The sequence below is a fragment of the Alternaria novae-zelandiae genome, assembly GCF_023758075.1.
Source record: "Alternaria novae-zelandiae strain BMP 2774 chromosome Unknown scaffold_6, whole genome shotgun sequence".
Taxonomy (NCBI): domain Eukaryota; kingdom Fungi; phylum Ascomycota; class Dothideomycetes; order Pleosporales; family Pleosporaceae; genus Alternaria; species Alternaria novae-zelandiae.
Window position 1 is genome coordinate 403835 of NW_026056966.1, and position 20971 is coordinate 424805.

Genomic DNA, 20971 nt, shown 5'->3' on the forward strand with positions numbered 1-20971 from the left:
CTGTCCAGGCGCAACACCTCCCAATGGCATGCACAGTGCACTAGAACCCTTGCATACGATGATGTGGTACTTTTGTACTTTCCCGATAATGCAGTATGCCATTCCATGCTATTTACTGACTCTCAAGCACCCTCTTCGCGCCATCGCTGATGCGCTTAACCTCCTCGTGTCCCTTCTTGACCACCTCCTCCATCTTCTTCTTCGCCTTTTGCAGGTCATCCGGTAGCACATCGCGATTCAGCTCGAATTTCCTCAGCTTCTTGTTGTGTTCCTGACGCCCTTGCTGTATCAGCTTGTCTGCTCGCTCAGAAGCTTTGACGGCCGACTCGACGGCTGCGCGACGCGATTCTCCTGTTGGCGGAGGGAGCGGGACTTGGATCGTGAGTGGGTTGGAGGGTTCGGGTGTAAGAGGTGTGAGTGAGTGCGGTGAGGCGGCGATGGCGGAGGTAACGTGCTTGACGTGCTGTGAAGTGTTAGAAGACTTGGTGCTGTTGTAGTAGCAGCTTGACATACCGTGTCTTCCCCGCAGATGACATTGAACATTCTCCCTCTGGGCACAACCTGCGCGATATCACCCAGTCTCACGGTCTCCTTGTTTCCTGCCGTGCCCAGTTGCACTTTCAAGTTCTCCACGATTTCAGGGTTCGTCTTTCCTCCACTGCGCAATTGGCTGAGGTCATGCGTAAGCTTCTCCAGAGCCTTGAGGATCTGTGCTTCCAGGCCTGAGACATCGTAGGCTTCGTCGGTAGGTGTCAATGGGCCCGGGTTGCTGACGGGAGGTGCGGAGTCGGTTCGCGCATGGGCTTTGTTCGCTTTACCGGCCTTCTTTTGTAGTTGTGTGCTTATGGAGAAGCTCCGGATGTCGTGTGACGAGCATTGTGGTGCTGGGCGCAATATAGACCTGGGTGGTGTGAGCGGGGAAGTTTGCGCAAAGCAGCGATTGAAGCTTACAGACTGCGGCCCGGCGCCTCAATTGACCTCGAAGATGTGCATAACGGGCTTCTCGAGCTAAGACGTAGTGCGGCACGTGGTATGGCGGTGCGAGACATGGTTGCTGATATATGAGGATGATGGCTTGCTGGTACAGCTGTTTACGCGGGCGGAGGCACGGACAATCTTCCGCACGCGACGAGGACGTCATCGTGTTCCCGAACCACCTGGGCATAATCACTAATCAAGGCCGCCCATCCATGGATGGATTACATGTAACTTTCGGTCCTGACTTTCATCCCCGCATTGCTGACATGCAGACTCCTGGTTCAGATCATTGCTTGTTTCCAAAGTCTAATTGTAAGGCTACATCACGGCATCTCTCTTGGAGGCATCTCAACAGGCCTGTCACCCGTCAAAGGGTCCCGATACCAGTTCTCCTCCGGGTCATCCAGGCATTCCCCTACTCTCACCAGCTTGTATCCATGCGCCCGTGCGTTGTCAATCATGAACTGTGTGTATCTATGCACGGTACCTTCGTGGGTGTCGTGCGCCAGGCCCAACCAGGCCCGAACCCCGTTACGGTTCTTGCCCTTGATCTTCTCCATGAAGTTCTCTTCCGTGTAGGTATAATTACCTGCCCAGTCTCGTCCATCAAGGTCGGCTGCAGTCTGTCGACAAAGTCAGTTTGGTCCTTCACACTGTTCTCTGCAAACTCACCACATGGTAGCCGAGCTCTCCCATTTCGGCCTGGCATTCAGGGCCGCAGATGTTGAAGGGCGGGCGCATGTAGGTCGGGAAAAAGCCTAGGATGTCGTTGAGGACAATCTCTGCTTTTATCTGTTCGTCTCTGCGTTGATGCGGAGTCATCTTGTCCAAGTCCTTGTGGCCCCAGGTATGCCCCGCAATCTGGTGTCCTTCCTTGTATATTCTTCTAATAAGCGCAGACCTCTCGTCGAACTTGTGGGCTATCAGCTCCCAGTACAGGTTGATTGTTCTGATATAGAACGTCGCTTTGACGCCGTTGGCCTTCAGGATGTCCAGCAAATCCGCTGTCCACTCCCGGGGACCATCATCGTACGTGAGGGCAAGCGTATTTTCCACTTTGCAATTGAAGATCTTCGTTCCGTAGGGAACATCCCCCAGCTTGGGCCGAGGCGTATCTGATGTATTGAATCCTGGGGGCCATTGGGTGCCATCACAAGCTAACCCATAGTCCCAAAGACACGCATGTTGACCAGCAAAGTTTGGATGCGTCATGCGAATGCCCTGTTTGAAATGATGAGTAAGACGGCAGTTGATGCACCAAGATCTCAACTACTCACGTCTTTCGAGCAGCAACGGCTACACTCAGGTTGCTGAACTCCTGGCCCACATCTTCCATAGTTGATAGTCTCAACGTTGACGAGTGGATTTATCACCGGGCATACATTTCCCAATGGAGTGTAGTAGAATGGATGGTAAGCCCCCAATGCACTATTCATGATGAATTGGATATCTGTATGACTGATGCGGCGCTGTCCAGCTTTTCTACATCCGTTCCGATCATAGCAAGGCCGTAAGCCGGTTGCACAAGGTTCCCTCACGTCTGTTCGCCGCGTGTTTGAGTTTCCATCGGTGGTAGTGCAACAGCTCACCGCTCACATCCGAACCTCAGGGGCCAATGCCCCAAAGCGCCGGTATAGAGTAAATAAACGCCCGTTAGGCCCGATCTCCAATTGTGCAGACAAAATTAGCCGGTCTTGACTTGGGTACCAGATGCGAAGACCGGACGATCACTTCCTCGGGCCGATTACGAAAGATGGCGTGTATTACCATTAAGTAGGCGAAAACCGTAATGTACAGAACATGGCCAGCCAAACAACCAATAGAGCCACTTTGCGAATGCGACTGAAGATGTGTCGGCCTCTGACGCCCGCGTCAGCTATCATCGGTTCCAGACTTCAATCCGCACATCTGCCAAGGTTTCCAGAACTGTGTAATCTAATCCAGGTTGTTTCGCCGCTACGACGATGGCGTCAAACGATCTCAAGACGTCGGGCTTCCAAGAACCTTCTTCCAATCTTGATACTTCGGGTATCGCCTCCTGGTTAACCAGAGGATCACAAAACATGAGATCTACCTCGCCAGACTGTCGCATGTAATTCAGCAACTGCAGGCCTGGCGAGTGTGACAGGTCCGACTGCCCGGGCTTGAAACCGACTCCGACGACGAGAAGCCTAGGGCGGTGTGTCGAACCGTGTTTTTTGTGGCACTCTTCCATCATGGTTGCGAGAAGCTGGCTGGCGATGCGCGACGGCCGCGACATCATCTTCTCGTGCGCTTGTTGTAGGAGCGGAAGATTGCATGTCGACATGAAGTAGATCGGGTTAACCGGGATGCAATGACCCCCAATTCCCAACGACGGGTACATCGGCAGATACCCAAAAGGTTTGCTGGCGGCTGTGCGTGCCACTTCGAAGGGGTCGATCCCCAGTCCCTGACAAGCGTCTGACATCTCGTTGGCGTACGCAATGGCTATCGTCCTTTGGCAATTCTCGTACAATTTTGACATTTCCGCGACTTCGGGTTTGCTGACAGGGATGACAGTGTCGAACACCGTCTCATACAATCGTACAATGGCATCCAGCGAACCCGGGGCAATGTCATCGAGCCCCGAGACGACCTTTGGTATTGATCTAGGTGGCGGCTCGATTCGGCCTGGGTCGATCCTCTGGTAGGTGTCAGCCAGTCCTGGTTCTTTCGGACGAATAGGTCATCCTACCTCTGGTGACATCCCCGCAAGGATGCCGCGGGATCCGGCCAGCGGCCCAAGGAGAGCTCTTGTCATGCCGACGGCAACGGTACTTTCTATGACTACTATCGATTTGCTGGTTGCGTAGCGTTGCAGCATGTCTATCGCGCTGCGGACATGTGAAGAGTCTACTTGGCCGTTCAATCCCAGGGTGGTCGGTACGCAAACGAGAAAGTGTGCCGCGTCCTTCAAATCACTCTCATCGGTTGAGAATTTGACGGTGTCTCTCCGTGAGTGCTTCAATCGCAGTCTTTCTATTCGAGGAGCCGAGACGTCGTACCCGATAACCTGGTAAGCGGAAGAGAAGACTTCCATAAGATGTTCGCCAACATATCCCACTCCGATGATCGCAACAACGGCATTCTGATCGTGTTTCTCCATGGGAATGTCGTAATCCGGTGATAATCCGTGGTTGTACGAATTGTGATGTACGAAATAACAAGCTCAGTAATCGAGAAAGTCCAAGAGTCGACATGGTTTAGGGACGAGGTTATATTTGAACTCGCTAAATTACTCCTATCTTGATACTCTACTGAACGCACAATACCACTGAGACATGACCGTATTGCGATGGCAAAATTTCATCCGGTATTGATACACTAGCAGCGAGTCTCGCTACGCGCCAAGTCTTAGCTTCGGTACTACCAAGTACTCCGAAGCGGTCCGTATGTTTGGACTCACCGGTGTACCTCCGAACTAATGCGTGTTCAGCATGAAAAATCGCCACAAAAATGTGTTTTAGGAAAGCCACGCACGCAGGCACAAGATGTCACGCCGCCTGGAGGTACCTCGGTGATCAGCCTTGTCACCGTCCCTGGCGTCCCTGCGTTACACCGCCTGAAACTGCGTCGCTAGTCGACGTTCTAGAGATTATCCAAACGTCCATTGTGGAGATGGTTAGTTTGACGCTCGTACCCTGATACATTGACCCTGAATTCCAAAAGGTACATGGCGTTTGTACAAAATACTAGAATAGCATCTTTCGCTCCTGCAGCACTCGCCGTTAAACACATCACGACACAGGAATTCCTATCTTCCCCATGAAGATGGATGTCCTCAATACAGCGAGCTCGGGCGCTCAGATCGCAGGCAATCTCAAGAAACGATCGCGCTTTTTCTCCTCCAAGGTTTTGAGCAGCGCTATCGAACATCTTCCAGATGTCAATACGGATCGTCTCAGGATTGAGAAATATGTAGTATGGGCCATCTTAATACCATTCAAGTACGTGGATCAACGCCATCACTCCCCAATGCGCAAGACACGAGTTGCTAATAAAATTACTCAGCCTTTTCATAATGTACATGTTTGCAGACTGGGCAAAGTATTCCTGGGTCCTCTTTCCGAACCTTATTCTTCGAGCCGTTGTGGATATGATCGAGATCACCATGGTCATCCATGCCCTCATTCGAAAGCGATTGAACCCGCCTAAGATCACGATCCCCGCAACACCGGAGAGCTTGGTCTACCTGCTATGCTGCTACAACGAGTCGTATGAGGAGATGATGAATTCGCTGGTTTCGCTGGCTGAGCAGCAGTCGCTGGACGATCACAAGAAGGCTATTGTCGTAGTTTGCGATGGTCGCGTGAGCTGCAAGGGCATGACCAAGACGACTTCGGCCCATCTGAAAGAAGATATTGTTGAGCGTCCGACTAGCACGTTCATGAAGGAGGCTTACACTGCCTGGGACGACGGCCCAATGGACATTGAAATTATCAAGGGCGAATTTCGAGGGCTTCCGATCATCTGCGTTATCAAGAACGAAAACCGCGGGAAACGAGATGGTATCATTCTCATCCGGACGTTCCTGAACAAATTCAATCAGCGCAAGGCAAACCCCGATTTGAAGATGATCTCGCCCAAGCTCTTCACCGAGCTCTCAGGCTTCCTCGAGACCCAATCCATCCTGAAAGTGGACTACGCTATGGGAATAGACGCAGACACCCGATTCGACACCAAATGCGTTCACAACCTGATGCAGACCGCAAGAGAAGGCGAAGAGATCGTGGGAGTAACCGGCTACATCCGACCAGACCCGATTGCTTTGGGAGGTTGGACAATTTCGTATCTCTATCAGAACGCCGAGTACATGGTTGGCCAGCACCGGCGTCGCCTGCGCCAGAGTCTCACAAGTGGAAAGGTGACGTGCCTGCCTGGCTGCTGTCAACTACTGCGAGTCTGCGAGGAGACAATGGGCGACTTCATCCTGGGGAAATTTGGATACTATCCCAAGGCTTCCGATGGTCTGTTTCGAACCGTCCGTTCCATGATGAGCGAGGACAGAGATCACGTCTGTCTCGTCATTGCACACTACGCCCACGTCCGGACGCGTGTGAACCTCAGTGCGCGGGCGTACACTACGGCACCGACTACGCCTTCGGTCTTTGTCAGTCAACGCCGTAGATGGACGCTGGGGCCGCTCACAAGCGACAGCCTCCTCCTTAGTCGCAAATCGACAGGCTGGATGGAGAGAGCTTCTGCTTTGGCTTCCTTGACGCATTGGGTGCAGAACCCAGCGCTTCTCATCTCGAGATTCTTCCGTACGTACCACTCAGCCTGTGATTCTTGAAACTTGCTAACATCAGGTTAACAGGTGACCTGGACGATCGGACCATATTTTACATCGTAGCTTTCGAGTACTACCGACGCGTCTTCGACTTAATGGTCACCCTCATATCGTGCGATTCGTTCATCGATGTTGTCCAGACGGTCATTGGCTGCGTTGCCTATACCTGGTCCGCAGCCTACGTCAACGTCTGCACGCAGTTCTACACGCTGTGGAGGATGGACGATTTCCGGTGGGGCAAGACGCGCATAGCGGTTGCGGGCAAAGAAGAAAAGACGCACACTGGGTAAAACCGGGCTTCCTGGACTTGACGATCGCGAACACAAAGAAGATACCAGGCTTCCTGGAAGAAGCGGATGGGGAGATTGGAGAGGTTGGGCGGTTTCTTTGTTCCTCTGCCTAAGGGTTCTCGGCCCCTGGCTTAGTTTGCGCCCTGGCGCTTGCAGCCAATCGGGTCATAGATCGTACGTCACCCTCCGTAATGTTATCATAGATATAGAAACGACTTTTAGACAAACTTTCGACATCCGCATGCGTGTTTCATGGCTTTTTCTGCTTTGCTGTACTTTTGATGCAGCCTCGTTGGCGTGACAGGTTGGTGGAATCGTCGGATGAGATCATGCCGGGCATATGAGATCTTGGAACAACCTCTTTGTTCCTTTTGCGACAGTATGACATCTTCCCTCATTGCCATGGCTTACATTGTTGCCAGGCACGGTATTGATCGCCCCTTCATTGCCGTCCTCCGTCGCACAGTTAGTGTGCTTACACCGATTGCTCCTTGCAGTTCGCCCAACACAGATACTACGCGCGAGGTTCGCTGACTGCTCGCCCTCAGGTAGTGGAAGTCAAGTTGACCGCTATTGCAGTAGCTCTTATGAATGCGCGCCCAAATGTACTACTATGTACTACTTGAAATGAGGCTCAACAGACCTTGGCGTCGAGTCAGCGTAAGGTTTTCGCTTTCGTCTCAGGCAGATGAGAAGGCAGCCCTGTCAACCACAGCCACGCCTGACATCACCGCCGATCAACAACGCATCACACCAACAACACCCGGCTCCGCCTATTTGCTCCGTCGCGCAATAAGACGTCTGCGCAACCTAGACTTGGTGCGCAATATGTTTGTCAGAATTTAGAGCCGCGGCATGTCCGTCGCGATGGCAATGCGATCATGTGTTCCGTATTTCCGTGGCCAGCGCGAGAGGCTTACTGCGGCCAGCAGCCCTGAAAGCCTCGCTGTGCCCACCCAGCCCAACTGCCTTGTTGCCGGTCCCGCCACATTGGAAGGGCGGCAGAGGTTTGTATGAACGTTACATTTTGCTATAACGTCTACCCGAAAGCCGGTTCTGCCACTCTATGTAAGGCAGCAATACCCCGGGTTTCTTTCACGCCTCTTGCTGCCACTCACCCGTCTTCTCGCCCACGATCGGCCCCACTTTGTCGACGCGCTCTCACTTCATACGCGACGTGAGTGAAGTAGCCTTACATGGCTCCGGACTCAGCTTCGCTCTGATCTCAGAATTGACAAGAAACAACAATGGCACCGCTCAGCACCATGGACATGCTGGCCGTAGCGAAGCGATTCCCCGGAACGGCTACGACGCGTACTTCGCCACCAAACAGAGAGAGCATGACGACCGAGGGCGGTTTTCTCGAGGCATGGGCTCAAGGATACAATGTCGGCGCTCTGATTATCCTCATCTTGATCGTCTTCTGCAACTACCGCTCTGGCATGTGGCTTCACAAGCTTATTCTACTTGAGGTGAGTCTCGGTGTTGCTCTGCAAGCAAGTTGCTTCATCGTATATACCAATTACTAACCCACTCAGCTTGTTCTTGCCATCTGGCATGGTACCTTCATCTTCGTCGACGATCCGAAATATGGCTGGTACCTCAGCGCGACTGCAACCCTACTCTTCATATCATATTTCCTCCACAACGTCGTCTCGTGGCTCAAGATCCGACCCTTCCTGCCACTCTGGGGATCTCGTTTCTTCATCATATCGCTAATCTGTGTTCAACCTTTCTGGATAGCAGAGGCGTGGTCAAACTTTGCCTACTTCAACCAACTTGCAAACGGCTCCAACATCAACCCTCGCATGAGGCCGTGGGAGGCTCTACTCCGCGATCCTTGGTGGATATTCACGACATGGAAGCTGATACACGCCATCAAGAAGACCTACGCCTTCAGTCTCTGGACTCTTGTCGGTATCAACAGGAGGTTTGGTGTCATGCTGGCATGCATGATACTCTCCATTGTCTTCCTACTCACTGACGTTGCTGTCAGCGCTGCGAAAGTCACAGCAAGTAGCGGAATCAATCCATACTGGCGGTTCGCTCTCGTCTTCAAGTGTGCATCCGATACCATCTTCCTCGACGACTTCAAATCTGTCCTAGACGATATCGTCGCCCGCAAATTCACCTCCGGCGATGACTCAGGGCGCCGCCGTTCGATAACCGGCATCAGCCGCCCGAAGAGCTCCCGCTCAACCTCCCGTAACGACGAGTTCATCGAATGCAGCAACCTTGAGCGACCCGACATGCCGTCACACGGTTTTCAGCCCAAGATGACGGCACGGTCGAAATATCGCTCAGCTTTCTCCAAGAACCACAACGTACCAGAGGTTCCGACAATCCATATACAACATGCTGAGACCGAACAGCCGCGGAGCCCAAGTCAAGATAGCTGCGATAGTCAAGGCCCTGTGCTGCCCAGGCCAGCTCACACGGTTTATCGCAACCCGGAGTTGCGGGCGAGCGAAAGCGATGGCAGCTTGCTCATCGGCAGACTCGTCTGAAGAGTTCGAGGTCTGCAGGATAGGAAAACATACATGAGGCGTTCTTATGAACCCCATCATACCTTTCGACAGCGAACGGGGTGTCGCGTTCCCCACCGACCCAATCAGGCATGCTCTTGGGTACTCAAAAGTTTCAGAAAGCCTTGGATCTTCGAGCACTTGCATGCATGATGCACTTCTTGTTTTTGGAGCGAGTGATGACACAAAGTAAGTCTCGAACAATTTTCTACGACATGAACACAGCTAACAGTTCTTACTAGAAGCACAACACACAGCACACCTGCAGGTCTCAGCATTGACTCGATGGCGCGCTGGGCGCGATGATGAATGATGCCCGTGAATACGACGGCAAAAGCGATGGGAAGACGAAAGACGGAAGAGACATGGCGTTCTGAAGCGATGATTTGCATGATACCCTGACACGATTCTATTTACACACACCACGACGGTAATTTCATAATACTTATTCCTTATCATATCTATACAGCCTTTTCTTCTCCTTCCAACACGCTTGGAGGCATTCCGCTTACACCCATGATCGGTGCTAAGACGTTCGGTACTAGATGATTGGTCTTACATGAGCCAAGCGCTGGCTTGCTGCTGTGGTAGGGCAGATTCGGGGAACACAAACACCTACTTCAGCTTTTTATATGCTCACCGGAGGGAATGGAAACCCTCCGCGGGTGGCTTGGCATGTCGGAATGGATGCGAATATTTCCTCGGAGGGTTTGCCAAAGGAACCCGCACGCCATTTTGCTTGGAAGGGGTTCTATCTAGGCACCAACGCGAGTTACCGCGGAGTCTGGTGCTTGGAGCGTTATACCAGGCCGTTTAATGCTGCGTGGACGAAAAGAACTAGGTGTCACGCGCGGAGCATGACCACATAAAGATGTTCGTGGTGCTTTTGTCACCTTTCTAACACGTTCGCTTCGACTTCCCATAACAGACCTTTTCTATGCTAGCCCGCTGTAACAAGACGACCTAGTAACTCTACCGACGATGCCGTCGTCAACAGCGCCCTCCAGCACTCCAACCACACCCGCATGCATCACCGCCATCCCTGACTCAAACGGCCACGTCCCGCCCTACGCCTGCAACGCGCTCTACCAATACAACCCCTCCCTCGCCGCCGCCATAGTCTTCGCCCTCCTCTTCGGCCTCCTCACAGTCGCACACATCGGCCTCGCAGTCCTCCATCGAAAGCGCTTCTGCTGGGTACTCATCACAGGAGCAATCTGGGAGTTTGTCTCCTTCATCCTACGCGCGCTCGGCACTCGAAACCAGCAGAACGAAGCGTTGGTTATCTTGTCTACACTGCTCTTCCTATTAGCGCCACTGTGGATCAACGCTTTCGTGTATATGACTGCGGGCCGGCTGGTGTACTTCTTGCATCCGCGGAAGAAGCTATGGCGTATCGAAGCGGTCAAGATAGGACGTTGGTTTGTGGGGCTTGATATCTTTAGTTTCATTGTTCAGGCTGCGGGAGGAGTGATGATGAACCCGCAGGCTGGTGCTAAGACCAATGGGTACGGCAAGAACGTGTATATGGTTGGTGTGGGTGTGCAGCAGGTCTTCATTCTTATGTTTCTGGCCTTGATTATCAGGTTTCATCTGGATATGCTGAGGGTGGAGCGCCAAGGTCGAGAGGATACGGAGAGTGACCGACGGGCAGGTACGGTGCGTTGGAAGTTGCTGACGTATACGCTGTATGCTGTCCTTGTGCTCATCACGACGCGTATCATCTTCCGGTTGATCGAGTTCTCGGCTGGAGTCAAGGGTGCGACGAACGTTCTCGTTGGCACAGAGGGGTATGTGTTGGGATTGGATGCTGTACCGATGGTGCTGGCTCTGGTGTTGCTGGCAGCGGTACATCCTGGTATCGTCTTGAAAGGGTCTGGAAGCGAATTTCCGTCGCGCAAGGAGAGGAAGGCGGCCAAGAAGGCCGAGAAAGAATCGCGCAAGACTGGTAATTACTTGCTCGAAAGTACCAAGAGTGGCCCTGTAGTGGAAGAGAGTATGCGTATGGATCGGGGGGCAAGTCACGGTGTGTGAGTGGGTTGAACAAACCTTTGTAAACGGTAAGGCGCCACAGAATTACTAACATTTTCTACGGCATATTTGGAACACACCTGGATTCTGCGGCAACATGTGTACTTGTAAAGACGATTAATAATTAATAATTATTCTACCAGATCTTAAGGGAATGAATGTACCTCGTGACGCACGTGGCCCATTGCCAAAAGCGATGTATTGCATGGGAAAGAGCCTCTGAAACACGCTCTTGCAGTATTCGTCAGTTTCCATGCAGCCTCAACCAACTTCATCAAATCTCCCAGTTGATGGGATGCCGACCGGTAGTGCTTTCTGCTGGTTCGATAAGATCTTCAGATATCCATTCCATCTCCCTTGATCTCCGCAAGGGTTCTGATTTCATCAGAGCAGCGCGAGTGATGTGGCTTGACAAGCCGAGTACCAATGGATTTGCCGTCGACCATGCGTTAACTTCTTCTAGCGAATCACTTGTACTGAACATGTGGACATCATCTGACATATCCACGTTGTCTAGATATATTCGAATCGTGGGTGCGCCAGGTACTCTCCAGATATCGTCAATCCAGTGCGCCTGTGGTATCTCACCAACAAGCCATTCAGTACTTCTGAACCAAGCTTCCAGGACAACAGGTGCGAATCTTTGCAGTGCGTCGAGAAGCTCAGAAACGCGTACACCTTGATCGTTTCTGATCCTAAACAGAAGTGTATTACGGCCGTTCGGATGCGTTTTCCAAAAGTCGTCATGGTAAATGCCTAAAGCTCGGCAGGGTGGTGACGTGACGTGCATAGACCCAAGGGCATCCAGCAGGGCTTTGTTCGAGAGGAGAGGGTTGAGCAGAAGTGTTTGCGGGCTTGCCGCTGCCCTCAAGCAGATCTCCCATCTACCGAGACGATGCTTGCTCTGGTGTTCTTCCGCGAAGAGAGCTTCAAGGTATGGGTTCACCTCGAACTGGCTCAGGTCCAACCAGTATATATCTGTCTCACGAGATACACGTACTCGGTAATTCCAAGGAAAGGCATCGCTGGGTTGGGTACTGTCTAGACGATTGAGGGTCTCAGACAAGGGACCGGGGAGGTCGCGCCTCTGAGCACACTTGGCGGGGAAGTATAGAGCCCCGCTTCCTTTCCCGCCCCACTTCTCGTAGACACGTTCGAAATCCAATTCAAATCTTTTCATCTCATCAGAACTGGGCTGGAGAGGTGCCATGACGTCTTCATCGATAAGCTTTCCGTGCTCTGCCGGCATGCAAAGCGGTGATGCCCGGAATGGGACAGCGGTATTGCAACTGCTGATAACGGCCATTGCGCTTCTGTGCCAGCCCTTTGATACGCGCAACGCGCGGATTTGCGCCACAGGTCCAGCGAAATGAAGTATGGCGTCTAGTAACTCGGGGATCCGGAACATCCGATGTTCTGTACTGGTATAGCCTCTAACACTAAGCTCCAAACAGGGAAGAGTGTCTTGTGTGTTTGATACCGTGCAGCGGTAGCTGGATATACGTGTCTTCACCTGCCGTTCGACCTGCTGTCTCCATGCTTCGACTGCTGAACGCTCTGTACAAGAGTAGGGTGGCTCTACCTTCGGGCGCTTGTTCCAGATGTCGAAAAGGTCGTGCAGTTCATTTTCGGTTGCTATATTCGAGGAATGGGAGGCCTTAGGGTTGTGGTATTGTCCGTAGAGTGACCGAAGTAATAGCATTCGAGGTTCTTTACTCCATGCGAGTGCCCCCTCTGGCGTAGAGCGGTAACGGTGTAAATCAGCCATATCGTTGAGGGTATGTGAACTTGCAGTCGGGACGCGGCGGTGTTATCTTATGTACAGGCCAGGTATGCAAGCTCAGTACATCTGTCCTTCGTGTGTTCCACGGTCGCTGGTACCGTCGATGAACACCCGGGCCCGATGGGTGCCTTGACGCTAACCAGAAAGCAGCTAGCGTTTCAACAAACTTCCCGAGACCAGCCTCCCATCTTCTAGATGGCTCAGCACCTTGTACAAGGAAAAACCTAAACACGTACCTCCTAGGAGTCTACATTGCTGTGGGGAATGTGTAAGCTTCAACTTTTATACTAATGTATACGGCAGAGCACCTGTTCAATATTTTTCTTTGTATGACGTGTCAGCCCTTTTCACGGCACGACGTCACGGCCTCGAACTTGTCAACGCTTTCACTTTCATAACACGTTGCAGTTGACGCGCAAACTGCGAGCTTGGGTTATTATTGCGTTTCAAGAGGCACACATGTATGCTATTGTCTCAGTGGACACAGGACTGATGAACCGTGCGAAGACGCAACCTCAAGGTTCCCGCTGCATCTCGGAGGGAAGCTTGACGACAGTCATTTGCAGACTTGTGAGTCTTCTTTAAGTTATCTGTTGATATCCACAGCCTATGACGACAAAAGACCTTTGTAAGTACTACCTTCCAGCTGTATTGCTAAACGCTAACGCCTCTCCTAAAGATATCCAACGAATTCTAAATTCATGCATATCAAAGTAGACTCCACTAAGACCCATCTCTCTCTGTGAGGGCTGCACGCAATGTTTTGGTTGATAGATGCCGGTCGCCTACTGTGATGTTGAATAATTGTCCTGAACCATGGTAGGCAGGCGATACACACTGTTCTGGCCAATGCGACAAGCTCATAATGTAATTCCAAGAGATATATATCCTCAAGCCAGCGCACCCGCGCTTGTTCAGACCATTCTACCTTGGTAGCAATCACAGATAATCGATGCGACAACCGTGCACTACTTCACTTCGATTGCTCCATTTCGAGAAAGTGCGACCAGCGACAATTCTCACTCTCACCTTGTCACATACCACCCGCCTTGAAACTGAACTGAACCCCCCGCGACTTATAACACACTCGCGAATACTTCAGCTTTCTCAGATCCAAAATGACAGTCTTCGCAAGCAAAGAGATGTTCAACAGCCTGGGTCTCGAGCAGGTCCAACAGTCGCACGCGCACGCATCGCAAGATTGCACCATCTGCCGCCATCCTCTTGCCCTTCACCCTACGAAGAGTAAGCCCGCGGAGTCCAAGCTTCACCGTGCTGTACGAATCGCCGCCTGCGGCCACATCGTCGGTCAACAATGCCTAGACGCCTGGCTCGAAGTCGGTAACACATGTCCAACATGCAAGCGCCTCCTCTTCGAACCTACTGGCGATCCTATCACACAGCAAGACATCAACAACATTCTGCGCACCTTGGGCCCGGATTACGGTGAAGACGCGATCATGGCCGTCGTGGCGCGACGCGTCGCCCGCCAGGAACACGAGCATGCGCGAATGAGACAGGCGCACGAGATTGAGCTGGAGAGGATGAAGGCCGAGGAGACGGAGGCTAGGAATGGTGCGTTCACAATGTCCAACGACGATTTTCTGGACAGCGATGAGGACATGAATTTCGAAGAGGAGGAGGAGGATGACGATGAGGACTTCGAGGCCGAGGAAGATGACTCAGACTTGAGCTAACACTTTCTACTGAGTTGGTGGAAAGAGAAGGTCAGCATGTGCGCGTAGCTAAGGCAGTCTTCGCGAAGTGATCGAAGGTTTATGAGTGATAGAGTGCCTCCGATGATATTTGGAATTACTTTGGGGAGAGCACGCACGTAGTGAATGGCTTTGATGTCTTGACCACAATGGTCTATCTATTCGAAGCTACTGAGTACCTTCGGGCTTTCTAAGACGTTGGGATACAACAAAGTACACTTCGACGTATTTGTCAAATGGAATCATCATTGCTGAAGCTCCGTGCCGATCTTCGCCCGCTCACTTACTCTCCACTCTCAAGTTTGTCCACATCATACCCGTGACCGGTACCTTGGCGACCGCAAACCCGATGAGTACCTTGACCTGCAGGTTATAGGCCTCACCAAACAACTGCCTCACACGCTCCAACGTTTCCGGTGAAAGAGTCTGCACTAACTCCGTCCTTTCTAGCAGGCTCTCGGCAAGCTCCAAGGGTAGGATGTCGGTCAGATGGGAGCGAATGTAGGGTGTGGAGATAGATGTAACGATGGCGATACCGACTAGACCGCCCAGGGTGCGGAACTGCGATGTAGCTGCTGAGCCAACGGCTGGTACTCTTTAGTAAACGAAAACCTTGAACACATGCGTGTGTGAATGCAGTGGGTAGCTTACCCAAATCCCTCTTATCCATCGCGTACGGCACAAGTAGGATGAGTCCCGAGTTGACAAGACCAGTTCCCGTTCCAGCAATGATCTGGAACGCATACTGACTAGCATCGATATGCGACGAAGTATCGATCTGCGACAACAACGCAATACCGAGAATCTCCATCAAGGAGCCACCGAGAATGATCCAGCATGGCGGTATCCTGGGCTTGCCCATCATCGCACCAGCGATACCACTGCCAAAGGGCACGAAAGCGCCGTATGTGAGGAGTCGGGCGGCGGCGGCAAGGGGAGAGAGGCCGTTGACCGTGATAAAACGTTGGGGGATTTGCGCAATACATACGAACATGACCGTGCCGGAGAGATAGGTGTTTCTGCATGTCTACATCAGAATGACGCATGATGAGGATACAAAGTTGTGGACTTACATGATCATGCCGAGCTGTATGCGGCTCTGACAGAAGCGCCAGGGAAAGACGGGCTCGGGATTGGTGCGACGCTGTGTTATGTACCATTGCCATGTGAAGAACGCGACGGCGAAAGGCGCGGAAACGACGAGTAGAGGAAGGACTTTGTTGGAAGACCACGCATAGTTCAGCGACGCTTGCTGGAGACCTGTAGCGAGTAACACGAGAGTGCCGAGCATCAACGTCGCTCCAAGGAAGTCAAGTCGACTGAGGGAATGCTTCGAGAAGATCGGGTGTGTCTGCTGCGCAGCTGGCTCGTTGAACAGCGTTCTCGGAAGTGTGAAGCAAAGTGATACAGCAGTAAGAACTCCGACAGGAACGCTACACCAATGTTAGTACGTTGACGAGTATTCTTCAATGACGTGTACATACTTCAAAAGGAAGATCCAGCGCCAGCTACCATGCAGGGTGATGCCGCCACCAAGAAGCGGCCCCGTAATCAGACTGAGTGCGAGCACCATACTAACACCTGCCATGTACTTTGGCAACTTGCCCGGTGGCGCAATCTCCATGAACATGAGTTGAGTGAGTGCGTATACACCGCAGCCGCCGATACCCTGACACCATCGAAACATGATGAGCTGGATGAGTGTCTGACTAGCTCCGCAAAGCGCCGAGAAGATGGTGAAGATAAGTAGCGAAGCTATGAGGGTGTATTTCCGTCCTGCAATGTCTGAGAGCTTTGCCCAGATCATCTGGAGACCTTGGACAGGATTAGCGAAGTGGTCTGTCTGTGAGGGTAAGGAAATGCTTACTGCAGTAGGTCAACATATATGCCGTGAAAAGCCATGAGCTCTTCTCATAGCCACCCAGTTCGTCGGTGATGTCCACAATGGCAGTGCTGATGACGGTCGATTCGAGAGTAACGAGGAAGATCGAGATCGTGAGACCAGCATTGATCAGGTAGAGCTTCAGGCCTGTGGTGTACTTCGATTCATCAGTCGCTACCACCGGCTCAGCTTCATCGGGGGCGGAAGTATTTGTCGACGCCTTCTCGGCACTCGAGTTATCCAGTACGGCATCGTCCTTGGGAGTAGAAGACATGGTCATGATTTGGCAACGAAAGTGTGGAATCGAGGTGCGGTGAGTGAAACAGAGCGAGAGAGAAGTGCAGGAGTGAAAGCGCAAGAGATTTCGCTAAGGGTCCAGAGAGGCAGGCGCGTTGTTTGTCGCTGCTGTTGCTAGGTGACCAAGGAAAGTGCGAACCACAAAGTCAGGTACGACTTGCATAGCTTCTGTGGAAATGTGTGAGGTGAAAAGGATAATGGAATTATAAGAGTGCTTCAACAAGGGGCTGACGACTGTGCCACGTATTGTATGCAAGCATGGCGTTTCCCTTGCTCTTTCGATAAGACCGTGCCATTTACTGGTCGTGAAAATGCGGTTCTCCATCTGCGTACGGGGAAGAGTACTATTCGAGTATTGACAGCCCGACGATGTAACAAGTTATGCCTCCCATTTGCCGTGCCATGGCGCGAGTCTATAGTAAGTAAGCTGATTATACCGGGGACGCGGTATCACATAACGCCGCAATCAAACGGGGTTTTGGTTTCGGCCCCATGCATAAGCGAGCAGGATCAAAATCCTCATATGTGAGGCTGTTCTCGGTATGTCCGAATTCGTGCAGATAGTAAGTACGTTAGCTCTTAGTTAAGCTGTGGGTTGCCCTTTCCTTCCCGGTAGGATCGTTGTTGTGGGGGCGGGGCTGTGCGACCATTGGGGCTGGTCTTAGCGCAGGCGCGAGCCGCCCGTTGGATGTTGAACCTGGAGCCGTATTTATCCCGTACCGAGTGCTTGGGCATAACTCATCCATGGTCCAATAGAAAACGCTCGCATGCGAAAATCCTCTCGTTTTATCGACTGTGCCGGAGTGCTGCATTCTTTATCTGTCGCGTGGTGCCATAATGCGACCGGAGAGGTTGTCCAGTGCGAATGGCCCATAGGCGTAGCGAACGTTATAGCGCGAGATTGGAGTTGACTTGGCGAAGGACCTTATTCTCCCTATAACTGATGATAGTAAATCAACCTAGGAAAAAATTGAATGGGTCTGCACATCATCATGGAGACATGCAAAGTAGGTGACCTAACGTCGATGTAGGCCCCAGGCCTGTTCGGTGTTTTCTTGTATGAGGTGGCCCCCAAGATGAGCCCCTTCAATAGGCGCCCGAGCTACAAAATGAGTATGACTTGGTCGTCGTCGGGGTCGGCGACTTGAAGCTGAGCGAACGCTGGATGACTGCAAACCCCACAACCCATTATGCCGCGACGAGACCTAATCTTGAAGAATGACTATCATAGCCACATCCGCTTACGTGCAGTTTGACATTAAACTCAAAACATACATCGCGCTTATAACCTCACCAAAGGCAAGACGACGGGACGTCTTAAACCATCGTTGGCTTGGGGCCATGTGCGTACGGGTGTATTGAAATGTGGCGTTAAGGGCTACCGCACTGTCAAACCCCGCCCCGCTGATATAGCACTAGTTCGCCCAATATGCTCGGATGATTGTTGATAGCGATGGCCTTTCTCAGTTGGGATGGTATGGCATCGGGAGTATGTCGAAAGTAGCGGGTTGGGGCTGCGTTGAAGACATAAAAAGAAGTCGAAGGAGTGAGTGGTGGTCAGATGGAAGGCACGCCCGACACGTCGCAACAGATTGTGCTAAATTGTGCAAAAGGCGCATGGGAAAGCTTCATCTTGGTATGGTGACGGGCCGTCTGAGGTGGAGATTGAGGGACGAGATAGTGTGCCCAGGCGGTTCGAGCGTATCTCGCGGGGTTTGCGGAAGCCCTGGAGGCCGTTGAGAAGGCTCGGAGCGGCAAGATATAAAGTTCAGTGTCATGAAGTCTTGATTTCCGCAGTATCGACCGTTACAATTTATCAGAACCCTCCAACATGATTGTCTCCGCACCGCTCGTTCTTGGCGTAGCTGCCATCTATGTCAGTATACTCCACATTAATACACGGTCTCAACTTACATGGGATAGCTCGTGTACTCCACGATATACAACCTATGGTTCCACCCTCTCGCAAAGCAGCCGGGACCGTTCTTTGCTCGCATCTCCGGCATACCCTCTTTCTACCATGCCTGTAAAGGAGACCGCCACATCTGGTCTTGGAGGCAGTTCCAGATCTATGGTATGTGTGTCAGGCTTCGACCCTTGAAGCCATATCGTTAACGTTGCGTGCAGGCGACAAGTTCCGGGCAACTCCCAATCTCCTACTCTTCCAGACGCCGGAAGCTTACAACGCCATGTTTGGTCACAAAGCCAACGTCAAAAAGTCTCCATTCTATGAGGTTTGGAGACGGCATAAACATGACCTGAACACACTAGGCTGTACAGATGTAGAGGTGCATGCTCGAAGGAGAAAGGCTCTTTCTTTGGCGTTTACCGAGCAATCTGTCAAGGCCACCGTGCCCTTCGTAGCTCGACATGTCGATCGATGGAACGAATTACTGCCGGGCGAGACCTTCGGTGGTGAGGGGTGGTCTGGACCACAAAATCTAACCAAGTGGGCTGACTACTTGTTGTTCGATATGTTCGGTGACATCTGCTTCGGCAGCTCCAACAACACCAAGGAGCCAGGGTCGAATGACCTGAAGAGTATCCCGCACAACATTACTAGATACTTGCGATTTTACAACCCAGTAAGTCGTCGCCGCTCCTCACCGCACCTTGTCTTGCTGACCGCCGTAGCTAGCCAAGTCCCCGTTCCGAAGCTTGTTGCTTTGGCTCAAGCCCCGCGGCTTGGATTCGTTGATGAAGCTCATCACTCCGAAGGAGATCAAAGCTTATTTCGCCTTCACGGAAGGTCTGGCCAGAAGCCGAATCGAATCCGAACGGAGTAATGAGGCTGAGAAACGTCCAGTTGCTCGAGAAGACATGTTCCACTTTCTATGCACGGCGAAGGATCCAGAGACGGGTGATTACGCGCTGAGTACCGACAATCTGATTGCCGATGCAAATTTGCTCACAGTTGCTGGCTCGGATACAACCAGTGCAACAGTAACCGCGCTCTTCTTTTTCATTACTCGCAACCCCAAGGTCTACACAAAGCTCGTTCATGAGATCAGGGACAATTTCAACGATGTCGAAGAGATCGGCTCAGCTCCGGATCTAATGGCTAAGTGCGAGTATCTCCGAGCAGCGGTATACGAGTCCTTGCGCCTCTCACCGGCTGGCCCAAGTGAGCTTGAACGCACCGTCCTTCCGGGTGGCATCATGGTCGCTGGTGAACACCTTCCTGGTGGCATCATAATTGGTGTTCCGAAGTGGTCGCTCGGTCGAAATGAAGCTCTTTGGGGCGATTACAACACCTTCCGCCCAGACAGATGGATAGTCTCGGACACCAACACACAAGAGGAGGTGAACCATCTGAAGCGGTCGTTCCATCCTTTCTCCAAGGGCGTCGGTAGTTGCCTAGGCCAAAAGATGGCCATGGTACAACTCTGTATGATCGTTGGTAGGACTCTCTGGAGATACGACGTGCTTCAGGCTCCTGGGCAGAACGTGGGAGAAGGTCGCCCCGATCTTGGCTGGGGCCAAAGGAACCCTGGTCACTTCCAGTTGAGGGACGCGTACATCTCGCTTCGTGAAGGTCCCATCGTTCAATTCAAGAAGAGGATGTTGTGAGAGACATGGCGTTGCAGGATTTCGAAGCTGGGCTTTGAGATCGCCGGGGCACCTCATTTAAGAAAAAAACTGAACAGGTCTGCAGACTACGTTGACCCAAAACCTTGCAAAGTAGGTGACCTAACGTCAACGTAGGCTCTAGGCTGTTCAGTTTTTCCCTAGGTTGGCGTGGGGGGATGTCATTATGTAGTCCTTTTTCTTAGTTTCGTACTGCATTCGGTTTCCGTCGCGTGCTGCTGGTTAGCAACAGCTTCCGGCGCGTCATGCGAGTTGCTCCGTAGGTAGAATAGTCATCGTAACCAGTGTTTTTTAGGACTAATGACGCGTGCCTTTTATCGAGAGACGTCACAAGGCAACGCTGACGTGAGTTGCTGTTATCGTCGTGCAGTGGTAAATTTGGAGGGGGCTGGGACTGGTTCGCGGGCGTGTCTAGATGCGCCGACTGTCGCCGTTCCCAGACTGCCTTAGTCATCGATCCCCGCCATCAATCCACATTTCGTGATCGCAGTCGGTAAGCATGTGCTCGTTCTGATAAGATATACTCGGGGTCTACACTTACATCGTGCACCTTCTCTGTTAGGCATTCCAG

General features: G+C 52.1%; 8 protein-coding genes across 8 annotated transcripts; 5 read left to right on the top strand and 3 right to left on the bottom strand.

Annotated features, from left to right (window-relative positions):
* Positions 1-112: 112 nt before the first annotated feature.
* Positions 113-1141, bottom strand: J4E88_003676 (uncharacterized protein; the record flags this gene model as incomplete). The annotated part of the gene is made up of 3 exons (XM_049397324.1): positions 113-463; positions 514-901; positions 1137-1141. 3 exons carry the CDS (start codon positions 1139-1141, stop codon positions 113-115), a joined length of 744 nt encoding a protein of 247 aa, XP_049256712.1.
* Positions 1142-1301: 160 nt separating this feature from the next.
* Positions 1302-4105, bottom strand: J4E88_003677 (uncharacterized protein; the record flags this gene model as incomplete). Its single annotated transcript, XM_049397325.1, has 4 exons — positions 1302-1601; positions 1651-2093; positions 2983-3643; positions 3695-4105. The coding sequence occupies 4 exons, from the start codon at positions 4103-4105 to the stop codon at positions 1302-1304; spliced, it is 1815 nt and encodes a 604-aa protein (XP_049256713.1).
* A 659-nt stretch (positions 4106-4764) lies between these two features.
* On the top strand, positions 4765-6579 carry J4E88_003678 (uncharacterized protein; the record flags this gene model as incomplete). The annotated part of the gene is made up of 3 exons (XM_049397326.1): positions 4765-4946; positions 5011-6263; positions 6317-6579. The coding sequence occupies 3 exons, from the start codon at positions 4765-4767 to the stop codon at positions 6577-6579; spliced, it is 1698 nt and encodes a 565-aa protein (XP_049256714.1).
* A 1247-nt stretch (positions 6580-7826) lies between these two features.
* On the top strand, positions 7827-9086 carry J4E88_003679 (uncharacterized protein; the record flags this gene model as incomplete). Its single annotated transcript, XM_049397327.1, has 2 exons — positions 7827-8051; positions 8118-9086. 2 exons carry the CDS (start codon positions 7827-7829, stop codon positions 9084-9086), a joined length of 1194 nt encoding a protein of 397 aa, XP_049256715.1.
* A 999-nt stretch (positions 9087-10085) lies between these two features.
* J4E88_003680 (uncharacterized protein) lies at positions 10086-11138 on the top strand (the record flags this gene model as incomplete). Its single annotated transcript, XM_049397328.1, has 1 exon — positions 10086-11138. The coding sequence occupies one exon, from the start codon at positions 10086-10088 to the stop codon at positions 11136-11138; it is 1053 nt and encodes a 350-aa protein (XP_049256716.1).
* Positions 11139-14036: 2898 nt separating this feature from the next.
* J4E88_003681 (uncharacterized protein) lies at positions 14037-14615 on the top strand (the record flags this gene model as incomplete). The annotated part of the gene is made up of 1 exon (XM_049397329.1): positions 14037-14615. One exon carries the CDS (start codon positions 14037-14039, stop codon positions 14613-14615), a length of 579 nt encoding a protein of 192 aa, XP_049256717.1.
* Positions 14616-14912: 297 nt separating this feature from the next.
* On the bottom strand, positions 14913-16795 carry J4E88_003682 (uncharacterized protein; the record flags this gene model as incomplete). The annotated part of the gene is made up of 5 exons (XM_049397330.1): positions 14913-15220; positions 15285-15652; positions 15707-16066; positions 16118-16448; positions 16501-16795. 5 exons carry the CDS (start codon positions 16793-16795, stop codon positions 14913-14915), a joined length of 1662 nt encoding a protein of 553 aa, XP_049256718.1.
* Positions 16796-18643: 1848 nt separating this feature from the next.
* J4E88_003683 (uncharacterized protein) lies at positions 18644-20382 on the top strand (the record flags this gene model as incomplete). The annotated part of the gene is made up of 4 exons (XM_049397331.1): positions 18644-18688; positions 18736-18886; positions 18940-19397; positions 19447-20382. 4 exons carry the CDS (start codon positions 18644-18646, stop codon positions 20380-20382), a joined length of 1590 nt encoding a protein of 529 aa, XP_049256719.1.
* Positions 20383-20971: the final 589 nt, after the last annotated feature.